Consider the following 22,979-nt stretch of genomic DNA (forward strand, 5'->3'; position numbering starts at 1 on the left):
ATCTTGTCCCTTTTGTACACATATTGTGGAGGGATTATCAGAGGCTGATACCGGCATTGATACGCGTAGCACCCGTGTCGCAAGTGCTGACACGCCCCCCTTGCTTCCTTCCCCTGTGAAAGGGTTCAAGTAGTGCTCTAGGTTCAAGCAGCAAGCAGTGTTGCCAGTGCCGCTCTCAGCCTTCTGCGTCTGCTGGGTGTTGAGACAGAGGCTGCTCGAAGACGGCGTTCACTATGAAATGTAAAGAATAATCGTCTACTTCGTTCGTTGTTAGCTGCCGTGCTTCGTGTTCTTCGGGGTTACGGGTGAGAAATGGGCGTTCCTGATCTGTGTGGTCATCATTCACAAGGTCGAAATATTCACTGATTATTCATCCTGATAAAGCCTCTCTGATCTCTGACGTAGATTTACAGTAGTCCGCACAGCGGAGGGATGGTGCAGCCGATCTTTATCATGCCGTCCTTCTGAAGACTCAGGGGACTATGAGAGTTTCGCTACTTGTCTATATATACCTTGCAGTCCACGCAGACGTCTCGGCGACCACGATATCCAGTGCTGCAGAACAGTTCATCAGCAGCCACGTTGCGCCTGTTCACCTCGAACGATAACCAGTATAAACCGCCACTCTCAACTTTATAGCCAACGTCTTTATTTACCCAACTTTACAACAAGTCTGCATGGGCGAACCACGAAACCCACAGCCAACAACAGTCCTTCAGAAAGCGGTCGTATCTCCTTCCTCAGGAATGTCTTCCAATTTCTTGGCCGGTGCCAAGGGAGCCGCCTGGTGCAAGGACGCATGGCCCAACGTCAAAAATAGACATGCTGTCCCGGACCACACCAGCGATGACCACAAGTCCAGGGCGTATAGCAACGGCAGCGATACGAACAACGCTATGCCCGCTCGATGTAGCTTACCGAGAACCAATCCCGTCCCCAGAACTGCCGTTGTATCTTCATCGACATGAAGCCTCAGAGCTGCGCATAGTGCTACCACAGCAGCAACCCCGGCAGCTCTCGCAGGAGTAGACATGAAGCAGAATGCAAGCAAAAACAAGAAGATAACTCCATAGTTGCTTCGGTAACGGTCAAGGTTAATTGGAATTCTTCGCCCTATCTCCTGAGTGGTGTTGGGCAACGTTACCGTGTTCGTGTCGAAGAACTCCTTCCAGGGCTGAATGCGGGCTATTTGGTCGCAGGTCCAAGATATGACAAGACGACGAGGGTCGAAGTCATCTTTCTTCTGGGGACTTCGCTTCTTGGGAGGCGTCGGTGTCCGGGTTCTTGTTCCTGGCGTCAGTTCGCTGATGGATTTCGGAGCCGAAGAAGCAGCGAGCGAGTCGCCGGCATCGCCTTGTTCGCGGGCCATATCACGGTAGCCTGTGCTGGGTTGTGCTTCCAGTTCGAAGGTGGTACGCTGAATGTTCCTGATTGCTCGCGGTGCGTGCTGCGGGCTCGTAGTGGTCGACCTCAGTCTTTCGTCGTCGTCGTTTTTCACTGCTGATGCCTTGGCTGATATTTGTGACTGTGGCTGCGTTGCGTGACATAAAGCCACTACAGTCGGACCTCGTTTTATGAACCCTCGATATACGAATTCCCTCAACTTACGAACGACTCCACAGAGAACCAAACTTTTTCCGTGTATTTTGACCTCGTTTTACGAACCCTCGATATCCGAACTATGAACGGATTATTAGGGAACGGACCCAAAGTAGCCAAGCCATTCTGACCTCGATATACGAACGGGCGTTATGAACGTACAGAGGACAGGCCAATGGACCGGAGGATAATGAAAGTTCCTCAGTACATGCTGCCAAGGTCAAACATACAATGTCCCAACGCCACTACATTCCACAAACACGATTCACCATTTCCTGAAGGAATAATTCCGGCGTTTACAGCCGAACGGTTGTGAGTTTGGACCAGGTCTCCGAGATGGAAACACCATTACAAGAGAAGGCGTTCAGCCCTGACAGCCGGTGACAAGCGTGATATTTGCCGTTGGAAACACTCTCATCCGCGAGCGATACGGTACTTTGAGGACCGGGTGGATGAGTCAAGTGTCAGACTTCTGTCATCTCTTCTAAACAGGATAGACCCTGCAGAAAGTATGGTGCAAAGCACAATTACGCAGTATTTTCGAAAATAAAACTTATTCAAATCAATTTCCCGTGGGTTTGCGAGGTATTTGTGCACTGCACACCTCGGACCTCGATTTACGAACGATTTTCTGAGAAACGAAGGGTGTTCGTAAAGCGAGGTTTGACTGTATTTTATTTCGAGCGTACCTATGGAAAGACTTGCTGGTTTACATTGACACTGATAACGGTGCAGATAGTAGATGCCAAACCCAAGTTCGTTCATGAAGGCGAGGGAAGAAACCGATGCGCAGTAACCTTGCAGAGTACTTTTGGTTTTCGGTCTCTCCGGTCACGATATGTACGCTCCACTTCACTTCTAGCCAAAGACAAACGGCGCGGCTTGGAAGGAAGGTTTGCGCCACGCCTGTTCTTGCATTATCTGTACACATGACCCTAACAAGGTAAGTAATAGTTTGTTTCTAAATGTTGCTCACTAGGATACGTGTGCTCGCACGTACGGTTGTTGGCTGGAGCTGGAAGGAGCAAACGTAACACACGATAAAAAATAAACACACGACACCCCTTCCATAGCTTTTGTTAACCGGAAAGTCTCGAAAGCCATAAAGTTCAGCCTCAAAACAGCGAGTTCAGCCCGATTTGTAGAGTGATAGGCGTAAACAAAGTTTTAAAGCGCAGAAAACGTTTAGTTTAGGCCAGTTTCACACTAACGTTTTCGCGCCCGCGTTTTTCACGGAGTCAAAACGGATCCACTGGAACCTAGGGGGGCTCCATTGCCCTTAAGTTCTATTTTTGAAGCAAACTGACTACAAAAACGTCACTGTGACGTGGGTCTTAGTCTGCTCTGTTGATCTGGTGTTCACTGGCGCCTGTTGCATTAATTATTTGTCCACCTCATCAATCATCATTAACATCACCATCGTCATCAGCACCACCTTGTCCGCCGTTATCGGTTACATTTGCAATACAGTCCCTGCTCATACTGACGCCCCCATAAAAATGAAAACTAGATCTCCATATGGTTCGTATTTCTTCTGCACCTATAAAACTACCCCCGATGAAATGTCCCTATAAGTATGTATTATTTGTTTTTGTTTTTTTTCTTTTTTTGCACGGCTTATGCAGGTATAGCTCACAATCGAAAAAGACTCTAAACTTAAAGCCAGTGAACGGCTCCAGACAGCCTTTTCACCCGTTCGTCCGGGGAGGATCACTCGTGGAGCAGCAAAGCTTCGTGCCACTGACTGCAAACTTGTGCAGGGCATCAGGAAAGAGCCTATGTCTCAGTTTTGAACAATATATCGCAATTGTTGCGTACGTGATTTTAGCAATACTTGGACGTTTTAGCAATACGTGCAAATTAGCTCAGGTTGTCGTTGTTGTTGTTGCTGAATATCGTGCCTCGTCCCCTCCCCTACTTCCTTCTCTCTCTTCTTCGTTCTTTTTTTTTTTTGCATTGTTCACCGTTCATTTGGTCAAAACAAGACGAATTACGTTATCATTAGCCGTGGTTACATGAATGAGACAAGGCAGACAAACCTTACGTGTTTTGAATGCGACAGAAGATCATCGCATAGAGTTATCACACCTCCCCTCACCTATCTCGATCAATGGATTAGATAACGTAGCCCTGTCGGAGACGAGTGGTTGGGATAAGTCGATACGATACGCTTTTGTACCATTCATTTGAACGCAGCTCTTGATAATGGACAAAGTCGGATGGGGCATTCGCTGTACGGACGCTCCTCATCAGGAATGCACACGTCATTGCGTAACGATATCGAACTGTTCAACCAGAAAGCCCCCCTGTCTCCCCACTCCTTGCTGCTGTCCTCTCTCCATCCACATCTATACGCGGCTCATAGTCGCAGTTGCTTCGCGGCGCTAACACGAAATAAAAAAAATCAACCACAAGGACGGGGAACTGTGGAGTCCTACACAGCGTTCTTGTCGTTTAGTTTGGCATACATATCTAATGGGAGGATGCCAGGATGGTAAAGAGGAAAGAATTGAGTCTTTCACTGTAGGGAGCATTGCCCGTAGATCATAGCCGTTGCGAATTACACACCCACCCATTCGTGATTCATCAACCCAGCTATCCAAGAGCTCTTTCTATCCTGGGGAAATCTAAAGCCCGTGTGTGGCTGGTTGGCTGTTTTGCCCGGACTTGGGTATCCAGTATGACGGCCAACCAGATTAGCTTTCATCAATGACATAGCAGGACGGCCTTGTTCAGCAGCCTGCGTAGGGCATTCCATGATGGTGTTCTGACTTCAGTGCCTTACATCCATAAGCCTGGATAAAACTGGATTAAACGTATACGTACACCAACTGTTCTTTCTGCGAGATGTTACGATGTAAAGCAATGGGATCATCATCCATTCAATCATCAAGCGACTGCATTAAAAGCGCTCCTACATTTCCTTGAAGAAACGCATCTAATTGATACACTGTGACACTTTGTAATCCTTCGTTTTTGGCATGTGTTCCCACTGGTTCGGGATGTTTGTCTTTCCCTCCCCAACTACTGGGTTTTCTTCTCTTTTTTTCCCACCTAGCTGTGGCTAAATGGTCTAAGGTAGCCAGTCTGACTTCGTCGTGACTTACGTCCCCATTCTTGTTTTCTTGCTCTATCACATCACGATCACGCTGCAGTATAGGCATTATAAAAGTTCACAAAGTATGTCTACCACAAACTGCGTGCCGTCCACGTCCGTGTGATCTACTGATCTACCATTATTCTCCTACGAAATGTCGCCACTGTTATGGGGGGGGGGGGGGGGTTATGGCTTGTGCGTGGGAAACTATAACATTCACGAGTTTTTTTAGCTCTACACAAAGCACCGCGACGTAAAAGCGGCATTTCTCTGGCTTTCCTCACTTTGCACAATAACCAACGTGCCCTGCAGTATTGTAACCACGCCACTAGGGGGCAGTTATTTTTATACTAGTGTTTCTACTGTTGTGCTATAACAGTGTACTATACGTAGCTGGCGGACTTTCAGTGCCGCTGCCGCTCAGCCTCGCGTTCCTTTTTTGCCCCCTTGTTTTTTTTTTTTAAACCTTTTGTTTTTTTTTTGTACCTGTATGGATGTCCGAATCTGTTTACTATCCCGCAATTTAGAAGAGTGCTTTCGTGCCTGGTCATAAATTAGAAAGAAAGAGCAACGGTTAACGAGGCTTCACGTGGGAAACATCAAACTGAAAAGCTAATTGTGTTTCGCTCAACTGAAAATTGTGCAGATCGTAGCTTGCTATAATAAGCTGGCGCAAAATAGGGCATTGCAAACATTACCGTTGTAACGAAGGGGGGTGGGGTGGAATCTATTTATTTTGACAGGAAAGGTCAGCCAGAAGGGATGGCTTGCTATACCTTGTCTTTAGTGCGTATTCCTGGGGTAGTTAAGAGTAGGGCAATGTGGGGTCAAAGGTCTTCCGTCGTCCCACCCACGATGTCACAGGCTGCTGAGGAGACCGGTATCACGCAAGTAGCGGAGAAGCGCCGCGGTTACACCACTGCTCCGTGTGTCAAGTAGTGTTGCGAGAGAGATGGAGTATCCGAGGCTGGTCAGGCGAAACTCACCGCCGTATTCTTGAACAAGCCTCGACTCGACGCTCCGCCTCGACTCCAACGAGTGGAGGAAAGTGACGCTGCTCCACTCGAAGAGCCCATGCGTTTCATGAACCCGCTTCGGGGATTCCTCCGCCAAGGCGCTCCTCGAGAAACCGTCCTCGAATAAAGCTGTAGTCTCGTCCCCAGCCGTCTTTCGGGACCACTCGAAAATGTTAATTATCGCGCTTAAAACACACTTATGGCATGAAAAATAAATGTAATTCTTTACTTTATTCCGACCAACGTGCATTACAAATACAAACACAAAGGTCTGCAAGTGTTGTTTGAAGAAGGGTGCAGGTGTTTCGAACAGGGAAACAGACTGATAGGTTTCCTAGTTTTCTGGTCTGGCAATTGCAACCACAACGGCAGCAGCTAGCTTAATGGCATGGTCACCTCGTATCAAATAATATGAAAGATGATGTCACTGCTTCTCACTCTTCTATTATGTTACAATATGTGGCGTGAATGACTGTTGCGGATGGATACGTTTACCCAACGCCTTGAGGGTAGCTATAAACAATCAAACAAACAAAACAGATTTTACAACAGCATCCCGAGCAAAGAATCGGGGAGACCATTCTTTGGGAGTCACCGCGAGCATGTCGTACGAAATTTTATGGCCCTCAATCGCGCTCTGCCTAAACGGTGGAGCCTGTTATCCCACCCAACAAACGGAATTCGTACTATTGGAACAACAATTGCAAAAAAAAAAAAAAAAAAAAAACATGAATGGAAGATTTGTTGAGCCGTTTCGGTGATAGCTGGAGCAGGGGTTGGGCCAGCTTGATACAGTATAAAGATTACGGAAAAACATTGAGGAAGCAGATCAGATGTTTATTTTTTTTAGATGTCCAGTCAATGCACTGTGGTTTGGATTGGATTGGAAAAGAAAGAAAAATATGCACTGTTTCTTTTTTTGCACCACTTTTTGCGTGAGAACATCCTTCAAACACACCTTCTTTGTGCTAAATAGCGCGACAGAATGAAAATTTATTACACCTTGTCTTGAAAAGTGTGCTTGCGAGAAGGTGTGGGATTTTTTCCACAACGCGGCACACCGTCGTTTCTGACACATTCACAATGTCTCCCGAGCAGTGTTGCGGATTTGGCCGCTCAAATCGGATTTAAATCAAATCCGCATTTTTTCTGAAGGTAGTAAATCAAATCCAAAGCAAGTCCGGATTTAATTTTGACACGTTAAATCGAATCCTTTTAAATCCGGATTTGTTTTTCCGGACCTAAATCAAATCCGCTTTTAAATCCGGATTTATCGAATCTTTTGACAAATCCGGGAGCCAAAATTCGTGCAGTAGTATTACTAGACCTATAAACGTGTCTACAAATTACTAATATTGCACGTATTCACTAAACAACGCTTAAATAACAGCATGCCGTGGCACAAAGAGCAACAAATTTCGTCTGATTGACGAGGATATAAAGGGCCAACCTATCAATCCGCTGGCCGAAATTTTATTCATATTTTAGGACATAAATTTTTGAGTTAGAAAGACATTCTCGGTTACGCCTGCTCGGCGTGTACCAGACTATCAGTCACCACGTATCAGCCTGTGTCAGGGGCGGATCCAGACGCTTGTTTCTTTGTTGTTGTTTTTTTTTTTTTGGGGGGGGGGTTCTTTGTCGGAGCGCGTAGCGGGGGAGTGGGGAGAGGGAAATTAAAGGTATAAACTGACGTTTTGGGGGGCGATTGGGGGGGAGCAATTTGGCGAGTTGCTTCTACTTACAGTCGTCTGCTCGCTCTACCACAGGAGCTATATAAATGATATCTATACCATTCGATAGAGAATGAGCTAGCGGTTCTAATGAATCTACCTTCAAGGGAATGCGTATACCCACTCATGAACAAGAAAAGTTCGAATTCGTACATTTTTCGCCGGAAGTGCTGTTTTCTGGAATTTTTTTCGTAGCGCCCCTTTAAAGTAGGAGTCACGGGACTTTTTTCGCGTTGGTAGGTATGGTACACCTTCCCAAAAGCGGATTTTTGGGTCAGGAACCTCCTCGTCATTTAGCACCGGGCGAACACGCCTGAGTGAAGGAATTCATATCGCGGGCCTAGGCTCAGCCACGCCCAAAAACACACGCCTGCGTCGATTTCTACCATCAGTACTCAAAAAACTACAGGTCGTTGGTTACTATACCCTGGGGGTCACAATTAAATGGATCGTTAATAAATCGTGGGACATGTTACTAATACTTATACTGAACATGTAGCCCATGGGTCTATTTTAATGCTGACGTTTCGGGGCTTTGTAAAAAAATTTTCCTCGCGCAGTACAGACTGTTGTAATCAAGGGAAAAAAAGTGTATGTGAGGAAGAGTAGCACATTGTGCCATGATTGTCCTTGGGAGCAGGAAAGGCTTGCCTTCCCGAACTCACGAAATGATAGGATGTGATATATTTATTGTTCGTTTTTACTTTCTTTTGACGTGAATGCGTGTACCTACACAGGGTGTTCAAAATTAAGCTTTCACGAGCGCTACGCAAACACAGCGATAACAGGAAACCGGATGATAACTTGACGCTACTTGTGTAAGAAACAGGTGCTGCTAATTATGTAGCACCTGTTTCTTACTCAAGGAACAGAAAAAGTAGCACCAGTTTTCTTTTGTTCGCCTATTTATAAAATGCTAGTGAAAGCTTAATTTTGAACACCATGTATGCGTTCAATATGATGGCCAAGACCAAGAATTTCGCGACATGCTTTGGCAAGCTTGAAACGGGTCGTGCTTGAAGACTCAGCTAGAGGTCCACGGAAAAGGTGCCGTCCAATTGGCAGAATAACGTTATCTGCGTTCAAAGAACTGCACCTGATGTTCCCTCGGTGCGGTGAGAGGAAGTGATTGGAACAAAACGGCTACTCCTGTCGCTCTGGAGAGAGGACGCCGGTAGTGCGCACTGATCTGGATAGCGGATGGGTGAGGGTATCGCGGGAAAGTGTACGACAACCGGCCGCCATATTGCGGTGCTCAAAAGAGCGATTACTGCCCATAGGAATGCATGTAAGCTGTGACAAGTTTTGCTGTTTGTGAGCGATTCCCTTGCTTCTTCGCTAAAATTTTGCCACGGATCGCTGCAGAAATCCCTCGTGATTGGATTCCTTACGTTTTTTGTGTGAAATCCCGTCACATACATGTTATTTCCTGTCTATTTTGTACTCGTGGGAGGTCGTGTCGTCCCAATTTTGTACTTTGAACATCGATTATGTGATTTGCTGGTTTTGTGTGGTGTTGTATTTGTTGTGTTACGTTTCCTTTGTCGTCTGTCAGTGTGTGCAGCGTGTTGCTTCCCGTGTTTCTCCCATTTCCTTTCTGCCCGGGGGTGTGGAATGCCAGGGAATGTTTGGCACGTTTGTTTATGTAACTACCTTAATATGCTTGGGTATAAACATTATGCTTTGCACAGGAAGTTTAGATATGACTAGTTATGACACGAAATGCCGAACGGCACTAAAGCATTTCCAAAGGACTAGAATGATATGTGATATAAAGGCTATGTGACGGTAAAAACATATCGACTAGAAATATGTGCACTGGGGAAATAAATGGCGGTAAAGACAGTTCAAAATGACTAGAGGTAGAGTGAATAAGTCATAAAAAGGCTAAGTAGCAAGGTCTTGTGCTGAAAGCTCCAACATCAAAGTATCACAAGTCCAGTTGCAACAGCAAGTTTGAAGCAGTCAAGCAGGTAAGTGGGCAGAGTGCATTACTGGTTGTTGAATATGATCAACCTTGACAATTTCTTTCGCAGCTGAGGCCTGGCTGTCACCTTCTCTGTATATTCCTTGGCAAGGTGGAACAGTCCGATACTGCTGTAGCACTGGGAAACTTCTTTGATCAGACGGATACATTGATCGGATGGGCTGCATTCAAACATGTGTTGTCGCAAACTTAAGCAGCGAGAATAAAGAGTAGACATTCGAGGTTGAAAAATTATTTATTGTCACTAAGTAAAGTAAACATGCTGGAACGCACCAAAGAGACATGTGGCTGGTGTGTTTGTATGTCCCACTAATAAGAGTTCAGGAGTATTTTCATATATTGGACAAGCTGCAGCTTTAAGGTGCCCTTCGTGCAGTACTGATTCCAATCATCAACCATCGCATGGAACTCTTAACTAGGGAACATGATTCTAGAGGCTAGATTTTCATGCAAATACACACTTTCAACCAGAGTTCGAGGTAACTCGTTACTGTTCCTTTTCTTGGTAACTATATAACTTAACTCGCTACTTTTGCGCTGTGGTAATTTTCAGAGGAACTCCTTTTTCAGGTAACTTTGCCAAAGTAACTTAAGCTACGTTCCAAGTTAGTAATTCGTTTTCACTCACATCCACTTATTTCCTTGCTTTCTTTACGGTTCTTCCACAGCATTTTATGTCATAAAACGTGATGTCCAGTCAATGACAGTATTCTGTTCAGGAAGTAATAACTGCTGCTATTGAAATGAAGCTGAACCATCGTGTGCCCACAGGGAATAAGATGTAACGTGTTCAGATTGTTGGACATAAACGAAAACTCAACGCAGGCAACTCAGGGTCGAACTCAACTGCACCTGTGTAGTGTTATTTTGTGTCCGAAGTAACTTGGGAGTAATTCGTTCTTTTTTTAAAGTAACTCTAACGTTTCAAGCTACGTTTCGGGCTGAATAACTTTAGTTCTTAACTTAGTTGCATTTTTCACACGGTAACTTTGTAACGAGTTCCTTTTGACGGGCAACTTCTCGATCTATGCTTTCAACTCTGCATGCTTTTTGTACACTACATAAAGTAAGATACTTTTGCCCCAGTGAATTTGTTTTTAAATGCATGCAAGTGAATTCCTAGAGGTGCATATTTTGAGCAAGATAAATGAATTTTTCATGCATGTGTGTTCAACCAGCTTTTAGTGCATATAAATCCGGCCTCTACATATGTCGCACGCATTATTACTTTCTGGGGGTGTTCTGGGAAGTCGAACTCGTTGGGTACAGCGTCTGTCGACGCATTTGTTTTTAAAATGTTTGCTGCAGACCAGTGATGTCGTCGACGGCGTCCAGTCCTTTCGCCTGACATTTACCGCACATTTTGTTTAAATGTTCTGGGCGGCCGTGAGGGAACCTGCATTGAACAATTTATACCATCAATTATGGAAGGGATAACAAGGCTAATCCAAGCAAGCAATCGTCGATACCGTGACCAACAAACTGAGCCGCAGATACCACAGCTGACAAGCGCACTTCAACGCCTGCTGCGTGCCGAGACCATACCCTTGAACTGCAGGAAGGCTAGACTATCACAATGACTCTATCCAGATAACAAACGGCTTAAAGTTTAACGCTTAGATCTTGAGATACGATTCCCAAAGTGCCGCGCACATGCATCAACAGCAACGTTTTGTCACCCCGCTCGTGGACTAATAAATCGCATTTATTTGTAAAACCAAGTCACTTACTTGTGAAATAACGTCCCCGGTGCCTTGCCAGTACGGTCAGCACACCCAGAACCACAGCATGCGGGCATGACACCACAAAAATGCTACGCAAAGGCGCATGCACATAAAGCAGCTGAGTGGCGGATGGCAATGTTTTGAGCTTCCCAAGATGGCGGCCGGTGACCGTACGGTTGCACCCTCAATCCGCTATCCAGCCTATTACTATAGAGATCAGTGGTAGTGCGTGTTCAGATTTCAGACAAGGTCACATCGATTCGCGTAGAATGCGAAACGGCGCTTCGCTCAATTTCAAATCCATGCATTTTGTGAGGGAGTTTGGTGAAATCCACGCGCAAATCCGCTGAAAAAGGGGCGATTCAATCCAAATCCAAATCATTCGTGGAAAATGCGATTGAATCCAAATCCAAATCATACCTGGAATATACGATTGAATCCAAATCCAAATCATTAGTGGAAAATGTGATTCAATCCAAATCCAAATCCTGCCCATATTTTTTTGCGCAAATCAAATCGCAAATCAAATCCGCCAGCATTCCGGTGGATTTAAATCCGGATTTAAATCAAATCCACGGATTCAAATCCGCAACACTGCTCCCGAGGCAGTTCGAAAAGTCCTAACGCCATAAAATCACATGTCGACGGGCAGCTGTAGCACAGGAGGTAGAGGTAGCCCACGATTGCACACATTTTCCTCCACTGGCAATGGATCCAAAAGGCTTCGTACGGTTTTCTTCATGAAGCAGTACCGTATACCATATGAGGAACTCGTGATCATCAAAATGGTCAAAAGGAGTTTGATGGCCCCTTATTGAACGTTGTCGCTCAGTGGTAATGTTGTCAGCACCCAGTTAAATGCCATCGTGGCACAAAACGCAGTCGATGGACGCAGCGAACGACCTGTCTTCCGCCATGACAACAGCCAAACTCGAGTTGAGGAGCGTTCTCGAGGTAGCCGTAGCACCGATGCTACCTCGAGATTTTCGAGGAATACACGGAGGAATTCCTCCACTCGAGGGGCGTTTCGAGTCAATGTCGATTTATGAAGCGCAAAACCGGCCTCGAGGAGCAGCTCGAGTCGAGTTTCGAGTCGAGTCTCGTTCAAGAATACGGCGGTTAACCTTGTCGCGGAAGGACTTTGGAAGGCGGCAGTCGAGAAGAAGGTGACGAACGTTCGCCTCAACGTTGCAGGTAGAACATAAGGGTGTGGCTTGCTGTGGTGTGTGGGCGTTGCAAAGACGAAGAAAGAAAAAATAAGCGGCTTCGGAACCTAATGGTGCATTTTCCGTGTTCAAATCGCCCATGACCCTCCCTGAGGGAAATCAGGTTAAGCGGTGTCGAGGCATGGTAAAAAGTGCTATTTGTTTTATTTCGTATTCTAACTCAACCTCGTTCAGTGGACTCAGTACCCAAAATCTAGATGCCGTTAGTGAACCTTGCGTTCTTTTACGGATTTTCGAAATAATCCGCAAAATGTCACTACAAGACTAGCTGACGTCACCACGAGCCCTGGAGGCCCTGGAGGCTATCTCGCAGCAGCGCATGAACCTGTTTCTGCGGGCCAGGTGGCGCGTGCGAGCAGCAACATCGGCGCCCCAAAATACGCAACACGCGGGGATTTAGCAGACGACGCGGCATTTTGAAATACGTGTTCTCGAGTTGTTCGCACTGAGCAAGATGCACAGCTTTTTTCTGTGGATTTCCTACAGGTTTTGTAGCTTTCTTTGGCGTCATACCGCTCGAAGCACCACGCGGAACCCGCTGATGAAACTCCCTATTGTTTGTATCCGCGGCCGCTTGGGCCCGAAATGGCGCTGTACAAACTTCGCTGCAACAGCCCAATGCACCCTCCTGGTCTCCGCCCGTTTATTACTCACCGAGTTATCGCGTCATGAAATTCGGCATAATTTCGTTGCATTGTAAATTTTGACCTGGCTGCCGAACCGAACTTTCAGACGTTTTCACGTCAAAATGCACCCTCGAGGAACAATGTTGCAAGAGAGAGTGCAGATTACGCCCACTCTGACGTCATACTTGTGAAAAGTATAAATTAATACTCCCGATTCTTCCGCCTCACAAAGAGAAAACAAAAATAGTTTGGAAGAATAACAGTGGAAGAAACATAGATTGCACATGACATAGATTAATTGCAGTATTATGAAGACACGAGGGACGGAGCATCATACTCTGTGCTGTCCCGTTTACAAAAAAAAAAAAAAAAGAAAAAAGAAAAGAAACCGAGGGAAGGATGTATCGTTGGGAATGAGCCTATGCAGAGGACTCTTTTGGCTGTCACTCTTTCGTGTCACTCTTTGGTGTCACTGCAATACCACAAGATATTCCCTAGCAGACGACAGGAAAAGACGCTGACTGTGTCATCTGCTAAGTGTCGTCTGCTAGCATCGTTCGGAATGAGCTTATGTAGATAACGCCTTTGGCTGTCACTCAGCCTTAGCGGCGAAACATCCCACTACATTACTTATTTGTTGTTGTTGTTGTCACTCTTTCGTGTCACTGCAGTACCCAATCTGTGAAATAAGTTCGCTCACCCAAGGCTTCCACACGTCTACTGAACATACTAGCAAATTAGACTTACGTCAATGCCACTCGTGAAAGGCAACTTATATTAAATAATCGCAAAGCACGCCACCAAATAGCGGACGTTGCGTAAATTGTTTGACGTTCCAATTACTGTTATAGCTGATGTCTAGGCAACATTATCGCTGATTACAAAGGCTCAACAAACGGGCAGGTTCCGCCGTGCTGCAATGCCAATGATGCGACAGATGACGCCTTGCTCGCAAATATTGAATTTCTTGATTGCTAGAGGAGGTTGCGGAGCAGACGCTGCACATTATGAGCACGACCCGGAACAAGTTGAAAACTCTTCGAAATACAGAGAATCGTTATTATTGATATTGTTGTCATAAAGCGAGTAGTCTGTGTTATCGGCATTAGAGAAAAACGAAAGAAATTTATTGCAAAAGGAAAGCAGTAATCAGGGTTTGTTGACACGCATAACGATGTCCAACTCAAAGTAGAAAAATCTCGGCACCAAGGAGTACACTGTGCTGGTCGCCACTGTCCTTAAAGGTAATATGAAGCAGTCGATGTCGAACCTATGCAATCAGCATGACGTGAGACTGCTAGATTCAAAAGTTCAGCACAACAAGTAATATGCGCACGAGTTTACTCTAAGTATTTTTAATTGACAAATAAAAACGCAGCCAAGAATGTCGGAGCGACGCACGGTGGGAAGAAGTCCAATTTGTCAAGCAACCCTGTAAACAAGGAGACCGATTAACAGATGGCTTTCCTGTTGGGACTTGCAAATACTGCCTTTTGAGAAAAGGTAGTTTGTGTGAAAGAACATAAACACAAGCCGAATCTTGCACTCAGTAGCTAAACGTCTATACCTGGGCCTTGTTTCAACATCGTTGCGCTGCTATAGTTCGTCGCTCTGTTCGGCCCATGGTTGTGCGCATGAGACATTTTCGCCGCCGTACTTGGCGGAGTTTCCGTTTCGTCGGTCTGCTTCGCCACAGTGTTGCCAGTAGATTTCAATTTGCATTTTCTCGGGAGCTATAACGTCTATGTGAGAAATTTTTGCGGCATTTTACTCCTGAGGACGTACACAATTCAGGGCACACAAAACATGAGGTTCCACCTCGACTGCTTTACAATACCTTAAAAAAAAATTAAGTACTGTTGCAGGGCCTTATGACCCATGACAGGCGTGATGCTAATCTCGAGACGCCTGTGGCACTCAATGTAATTTAATTGCCCATGCTTCAGACAAGTTAAGTGGCCATCTATGAGTGGGGAACATCCCGTTCAGAACTATATGTCCTCCTTGTTTTGTTCTCCGAAAAAAACCTATTCCTGAGTTGCATGCAGCGAAATGTTTGGCCAATGGTGGCCGAAATTCTCTGCATTCCTATGACGACAGTAATAACGAGCCAGAGACACATATGACTCTATCGATTTGCTACTTTAATGCACTGTCCATTGTCCGAAAAGTCAACTTCCATATTACCCAGACATAAATACACCGAAGAAGTGGAGCCCCCATAAAAATCGTCTCTGCCGTCCTCGGTGGCTCGGTCGATTGCGTGTCCACCTGCTGATCTCCAGGTCGCGGGGTCAAACCCGGCCGAGGACAGTGGCACCTTGGCGGAAGGGTGCAAGTTGTTTAGACACGCAGTCTTCCGCATAGGACGTTAAATGTGGTGTGCATTGTGTCAAGATTTCGACGTGCGTTAAAGGACCCTCAGGTGGGCAAAATTAATCCACAGAAACCAACAAAGGGGCGTCGCTCATGATCGCAGTTGTATCGCGACGAAAAGACACGAATTATTATTAAACATCGTCTGTGTTTCGAGTCGTCCACACGACGGTATAGGCGCAGCTCCAATCCAGCGGCTTTTCACTTGCATAATTGAATAGTAATCTCTATAATTGAATTGAATTGAATAATAATTGAATAATAGTTGAATAATAATTGAATAATAGTTGAATAATAATTGAATAATAGTTGAATAATAATTGAATAATAATTGCTATAATTGAATGGCGTTGTTTTCCATTCTTCAAAGTTGCATGACCTGCGTCTGTTTATCGCTTTGCTCCCATAAACATGAGACTGGTGGCAACGGAACCACACGCTAATAAACAAATTAGCAACTAGTAGCTTCTGGTGATAAGATGCATAAGTTGCTTGGACAGTAATCTACATTGCTGGAGAGCAAATTTCAAGGTCAGGGGACTAAATTTGGGAGTGACTACGAGCTAGAGGACTAGAAGCCGTAATTACTTCCTACTTTACTCCATTATTTATTTTCTATTCTTTTTAGAAGAGGAAGTGCGCAGAAAGCGTGGCAGGCCGGCCGCCGAAAGAAAGACGTCCTGGTCGACTTGTTCAAGTACCTGAAGAAGCACGGGCCTCCACACGAAAGCTCGCGCAAAATAAACTTAGTGTTGTTTTTGAATATTTGTGAAACCTTTTTTTATAATACAGTAACTGCTATTTCGGTGGTTGTGCAGTTTTGTTCTGTGCTGTAAACATTAGCGAATTCTGCCAACTACGAACTGCGAGGAGCTAGAGGGTCACGGAAAGAAGGGCTATTTTTGTAAGGACGTGAGAGTATGTGAGCGAGACGATATATTAGCTCTTCGAACAAGGAGGCCATAAGGCTCTCAGATAAGAAACTAGAGTAATAAGAATCCAAGGTGGAGCGACTTGAGGGAGAGAATTGACATCGTCGGCTTGTCATCGCTCGCAGCCGCGGGCAAAATTACTTTTGAATGTACAACTTTGTGTATATGTAGCAAATGAGAAAAAAGAATGACGGAGAAAAGGTCCAGCAAGAAAATTCAAACCGTAATCGGCAAGATAGCAATATCTCACAATACGTTGTAGGATGGAACTAGAGAGGCATCGCCCCGATGTTTGAGATCCTCGTTGTCGACAGAGGTAAACCCTCGCGGAAGTTTCGGTTCCACATTCGTACGTGACTTGTAAGTGCCGCTCCTCCTAATCCTCTCGTAATCATCCTCCTAATCCTCTTTAGTCCTATCACATCCCGGATACAACACATTCACCGACGAAGGATTATATGGACAACTGCAATATGTCTCATTTTCTTTACGCTATTTTGGCTGATGGAAGTGAATTATGAAAGCAAGAGTATCAACTCGCAATGCCGTACTGTGGTGGAACACAAGCAAGGCCCTAATGAAACCGTAACGGACTGGGTCGGATTGGACATCATTTATGCGTAGTTGGAAGGGTCTATGGATGTTAAGCACGACAAACGTAGATCGCGGCATTTATAGCGTACCGCCTGCAGCTGCAATCAATGTCATCCATCGAGAATTTAAGTTTACTTTTTCATTCTTTCTTTTTCGTTCTGTGTGTATGTTTGTGCCTGTCTGCGGAAGTTTACTTTTTCGTTCCGTCTTTTTCCTTCTGTGTGTGTGTTTGTGCCTGTCTGCGGAATAAACGCCCAACTGATAAGACGCTGGTCATCCATCCCTAAACTTTCACATTGTACCTAGGCCCAAGCAGCAAAATGCACTGAAGGTCGAGTGCAATAGGAGTGGATGGGTTGATGAAAGGCCTTGAAGAGATTCATGAAACTAGAGAACATTGATAAGACACATACCGTCCACCCCTAATGCACTCGACTTCCAGTACATTGTGCTGCTTGGGGGGGTGTCTGGTCTCTCTCTCTCTCTCTCTCCCTCTTATCATGCACCGCGGGCAGTTATCGCTTCGAACGTAACGGTATCATAGGGCTACGTGGTTCAGAAGCTAAAGCTGCATGAAGGCCACTGTTACAGATGCTGCCATATTTCACAGCACCTTCCGGTCACAGAAAGGAAGGGCTCTGTTTCAAGCACTGGTTCCTCTGACGCAGACAGTTGAATGGTGCCGGCGTTTCTATTGACGCGCATTTGAGTCCATTAGGAACCCGTTTAAACGTACACATGAATCGTTGGAGTTTGCGAAAATCAAGTAAGCTAATAGACTTATCTCAAAGCTATCTCTAAAGACGATGTATCACGATCTGGATACACGGAAAATGGGATTGTTGTTCTCAGCATTCAATGTTTAAGTGCTCGGCCATAGCCTCCTATATACTTATATAGCAGGAAGTATATGGGAGGCTATGGCTCGGCAGTTCATTGTCTCATATTGAACCTTAAGTGGCTGTGTTATAAAAAATGGCACCTGGAATAAGTGGTAGTCATAGCAGGACATCTTATTGAGGACATTGTGACTGTTCTAGCTCTACATGGTATCTTATATGCTGGTGTACGTGTGGACAATCGTTCTTTGGAGATGACTGTCGCGTATGCCGTAGCTTTAGTATATGTACACACAGTATTTTCTTCCAAGAATTGTGGGTGCCCGTATTTGCCGCACCTTGTGCTCACAACCAAGCTCTTGCCGTCTTTGCCAAGCACGTCCACGACAAAACCCCCGCTGGAAAACAACCTGGAACAGTAGCGTAACCACGGGGGGCAAGGGGGGGGGAAGGACTCGAGTCCCCCTCCTACCTGCCACAGGCCGACCCACGCAAATCGTGCAAACTCGAAGAGAAAAAAATAATCTATATGGGGGGGAGGGGGTCCAGCGTGACGATCGCAAAAGTTCTTCCAGTTACAGGCGTCTATATAAGAATCATACTTGAATACTTTTGATACTATGAGAATTTCGGGCTACTTCAAATCTCGTGTGGCGGCCTCAGCGCTCATTTGTAAACGCATCATTAAACGTTCAAATATTCTGTAGTTTCATCTCTCATCTCGCTGTATGCATACGGATGAGTGTGTGGGCGTACCCAGGATCAGCGATGTGGGAGGGGAGGAGAGTGGTTTTTTGTATCGAGCCCCCCCTCCCCCCACTACTTTGGAAATGTGGCTATGCCACTAATCTGGAATACAGTCATTCGGCGTCTTGAGGTATAAATTCTAAATAAGCATGTAACCAATGTCGAAACCTGGCTATGTGATATGACTGATGGTATACATGCATGCTGCGCAATGCGGTTCTTGGGGTTGGAGGCCATTCTTCGCACCGTCTGTTATACTGCACATCTGTCGCACAATATGCCCCTGTAACGGCGCAACGCGTCTCCCACATTTACAAGTGGAGACTGCATGGCATATCATGACAGCCTACTAAACCTATTCGCCGTAAAAAATCGCAGCACCGGAACGAAAGTAAATTTTCATAAACACAGCGCACCGAACATACGATGTGCCGCAACTATGCATCGCATACAATATTGATTTCTGAGCAGAAATTGCTTAACCACTCAATCCTATCTCCTAATTCTTTGTACAATATGCGTGGCCAATATGAAAGTTGCGTCACATCATGGGATGCATTTTATATCTATAACCCTGAGAGTGAGCAGAGCGATAGCGGACGAACGTACAGCACACACACACAAGCTGTACCTTCGTCTCCTTGCTCACTCTCAGTGTTATAGGTATAGTCACCAACTATTCCGCCTTGACACACTAAGCATTTTATATCAGTTTTACCATCCTTCGACTTTCAAGAAGCGACGAGTTTTCTTTGTAATTGAACCTTAATCTCACGAGTGTGCCATATCGTGAAACTCCGGGAGCAGCAGGTGTGCGAAGTTGACGGGTTTGTGAACGCACTAGTGCAGTATACGACGTTGTCTCGTTGAGCAACGCTAGTACCTCACTTGTACATCTATGTTTCTGCATTTCAGAATGTTCTTTCTACGTTCAGACGCCAGATACGGGCTGCGGTGTATACGGAGTGTTCCACGAAGGTCCCTCGGCTGAATAATTTGTGGACAGGTGGCGCCATCGAATAACTTTCTTTTCTGCATGGTTGAGATTCTTGGGTCATCGGCCATGAACTGAGTGGTGAGCGGCTCATTTGCATACGCTCATTAATTAAATGAAACCCCTAACTTTTAAAATTTACTTTGGTCGTCTCTGTTTTACCGACGGGGACCTTCAGCGAAAAATGCTCCGAAAAAAAAAAACGCGTCGATACTTAGTGTTTCTTTTTTTTCGTAGTTAATTGGTTTCGGATTACATATTTTTTGAATTAGTACGTAGAATTATTACATATTAGTTGAAGAGGTGTGCTCTTCTTTCTTGAATTTAAATAATAGCAAGGCGCGGGATTGTGATGACTTTCAAATTAAACCAATTAAGCATGCCATCGAGTTTCTCGCCCCATTTTTAACTCATATTTACAATCTGTCTTTTTCTACTGGTGTATTTCCTTCCAAAATGAAAACTGCACGGGTAATTATCCTGAGCAAAGGAGGTGATCCAAATGTATTCGTAAACTACAGGCCTATATCGCTGCTCCCTGTGTTTTCTAAAGGCCTTGAACGCATTGTTCACAAAAGATGGACAGATTTTTTTTCAAAGCATGGTGTCATTAGTGACTTGCAGTTCGGATTTCGGAAGTTCAGATCCACGGAAATAGCACTCTTATGTCAAAAAATCAGAAATTATTCGTAATCTTGAGGACAAACAACTCACGTTACTGATTTATATAGATTTCACTAAGGCCTTCGACCTTCTTGACCATTCAGGCGAATTCCCCCATTCATTGTCATTAACTTATTTGTTGTTGTTGTTGACCATTCAGTGCTCCTGGGCAAATTGGAGAGATACGGATCCGTGGTGTAGGTCTGTCGTTTTTCAGGTCGTATCTGTCCTCACGACAACAGTATGTTTCAATAAATACTGACTGTTCTGCCAGGCTTGAGGTGGCGACTGGTGTTCCGCAAGGTAGTATCCTGGGGCCACTGTTATTCTCAGTTTACGCTAATGACATTGTAGCCGTATCAGAAGATAACAAATTCCTCATTTATGCTGATGATACTACCATTTTTGTGTCTGGTGCCGATGCGAAGCAAGTCGTTGACAAAGCGAATATTGCTCTAGATGAGATAAGGCTTTGGGACAGTGTTAATGGCTTAGTAGTAAACGTAACTAAGACGAAGGCAGTTTTATACAGATAAAAAAATAAACCTGTTTTCTGCCCTGCCGATATATTTCTTGGGGATCATCGCATTGAGGTTGTGAAGTCAATGAAAGTACTAGGAGTGCATTTTTTAGAAAATTTTTCCTCGGACTATCATACATCTTATGTTAGAGTAAAAATTTCTACACCCATTGGGCTCATGAATCGGCTCCGCGTTGCTCTGCCAAAAAGGATTAACTTGATCATTTACAATTCATTGATATCTTCCGTACTGTGTTATGGCCTGTTGGTTTGGGGTACGGGAACCCAGGTTTCCATTAACAGTTTGTTCATAGCACAAAAGCGCGCTATTAGAATTATAGCAGATGTACCTTTCGACAGTCACACTGACGCACTGTTCATTACACTTAACATCATCAAGGCAACAAACCTATATAGCTATTTTTTGTTAAAAACTTATGTAACTGCTGTAAAGCAAAATAATACCTTTTTTCTATCGCTTTTTTCACTTCATTCTTTCGACGAGCGTACGCGCCACACTGCAAGATGGAAGATTCCTAAGTTGAGAACTGATTACGGACGCCAGTCGCTAACCGATAGCCTTCCACCATATACTAAACAGGTTTTCCGCACTGAATTTGCACGTTAATGATGCGTCATTGTCCTTCCTAAGGACACTAAGCATACGTGGTGCATTGTGTAGCTGATTATGCTGAATTGTTGTCTCCTGTGTGACAAAGGGTCGTGCCCTAGTCAAACAGCTTTTTTGCTGCTTTTTGGCCACCCTCTGATATACAGGTTCCTACAAATGTTTCCAATAAATGAAAATGAAATGAAATATTTCTTGCGCGGAGCAGAGGGGCAATTCCCTCTTTCGCTCAGCTATCCGGCTGTAATTGTGCTCATCGGCGCAATTTACACACGGGGGTGACGGACGATAAGGAACAGCCGCGCAGCGTGCCTTCATGTGATGATGACGAATGCACCGTCATTTCTTCCGGCTCTCCCTTATCTTCCGTCACATCCCGCGTGTAAACCAGGCGGATGAACACGTAACTGGCAGACGGATAGCTGAACGAAAGAGCCCATATAGATGCGCTGCTTCGCGCAAGCAATATGTAAACAGAAACGAATTAAGTACTCTAAAAATCTCAGTGTCGACGCGTTTTTTTTTTTCTGCACTATTTTTCGCTTGAGGCCCCGATCGGTAAAACGTACCCCCGTCGCACGGCAAACTGAATGGCATTCCCAGCGAATGACATTCTCACCGAATGTCATTCAAAGCATCCGAGCAAAATTCGCGTCATGTTCTATCGTTCCTTTCTTCGTTTCAAGCTTCCTAAACTGTAGGAAAAGAATCACGATTGCCTCGTTGGAGGTAGCCAAGGTGGTGCTGGAGGGTGGGAGGTGGTGGGTTCGAATCCTATCACCGGCTGTGCTGGCTGGGGTTTTCCTTGAGTTTTCCGAAGGCTTTCCAGACGAATGTCGGCACAGTTCTCCCTGAAGTCGGCCCGGGACGCATACTAACCTCCCTGTCCCCCACTCATTCCTGCTGTCCTCTCTTCATCTGTCCACATCTGTACGCCGCTCATAGACGCGCGTTCCTTCGGGGCGCTAACATGGAAAAAAAAAAAGTCACGATTGCTTATTTTTACTAAATATTGCTACGACATTTTCAATTGGGATTGGATAGTTGTTGGCTTTATCGTGTTATATTATTTTTAGAAACGATGTAGTCGTCCTGTAGGAGGTCCATAACGTCTTCCCACCCATCATCTCCGAAAAAAAAAAAAAAGAAGCTGCTCGCCTCCAAGCTTACTCTATGAGCGCGTAACATGCGTTCCCAAACCTACTCGATTAGTTAGCTACTCTATAGGGCCACGTGGTGCAAACCTTTCACGTGATCTACCCAACTCTGGAGTAGCGATGGAACGATATCGATATTCTTATCGATATTATCCATTTATGTATGCCATATTATATATACTTTTAAAATATCGATATTTATCGATACTCCATCGTTATAAATATCGATATTACATCGATATGATACCTATACGCATGCTGAAATATCTGGCGGCTTCGGCGCGCCAACAGGATGTGAAAAAAAGCGCGTCAACGAGTTTATTAACCAAACAACATTCTTTTTTTTCACTCTCTTGGCCCTCTTTATTTGCTTTTGCTTTGGTGGTGAGAAAGGGTTGAGGATGGCGAGGCCGTTAAACAACAGGATGTCGATATTTCATGTAAAGATGTGATGCACGTTAGGGGCATGTCAGTGCTGATTTTCCAGAATTTGTGAACCGCGTCGAGTTATTGGTCGAGGG

General features: G+C 45.0%; 1 protein-coding gene and 1 long non-coding RNA gene across 2 annotated transcripts in view; one reads left to right on the forward strand and one right to left on the reverse strand.

Moving 5' to 3' along the window:
* Positions 1-627: 627 nt before the first annotated feature.
* LOC135387466 (prenylated Rab acceptor protein 1-like) lies at positions 628-1,487 on the reverse strand. Its single transcript, XM_064616649.1, has one exon. It carries the CDS (start codon positions 1,367-1,369, stop codon positions 716-718), a length of 654 nt encoding a protein of 217 aa, XP_064472719.1. The 5' UTR covers positions 1,370-1,487; the 3' UTR covers positions 628-715.
* Positions 1,488-2,436: 949 nt separating this feature from the next.
* The window catches only part of LOC135387468 (uncharacterized), a 31,899-nt gene continuing 11,356 nt past the window's right edge, over positions 2,437-22,979 (forward strand). Inside the window, exon 1 of the long non-coding RNA XR_010421133.1 lies at positions 2,437-2,542. This is a non-coding gene — a long non-coding RNA (uncharacterized LOC135387468). The remainder of the gene's footprint in view (positions 2,543-22,979) is intronic.

The sequence above is a fragment of the Ornithodoros turicata genome, chromosome 3, assembly GCF_037126465.1.
Source record: "Ornithodoros turicata isolate Travis chromosome 3, ASM3712646v1, whole genome shotgun sequence".
Classification (NCBI taxonomy): Eukaryota; Metazoa; Arthropoda; class Arachnida; order Ixodida; family Argasidae; genus Ornithodoros; species Ornithodoros turicata.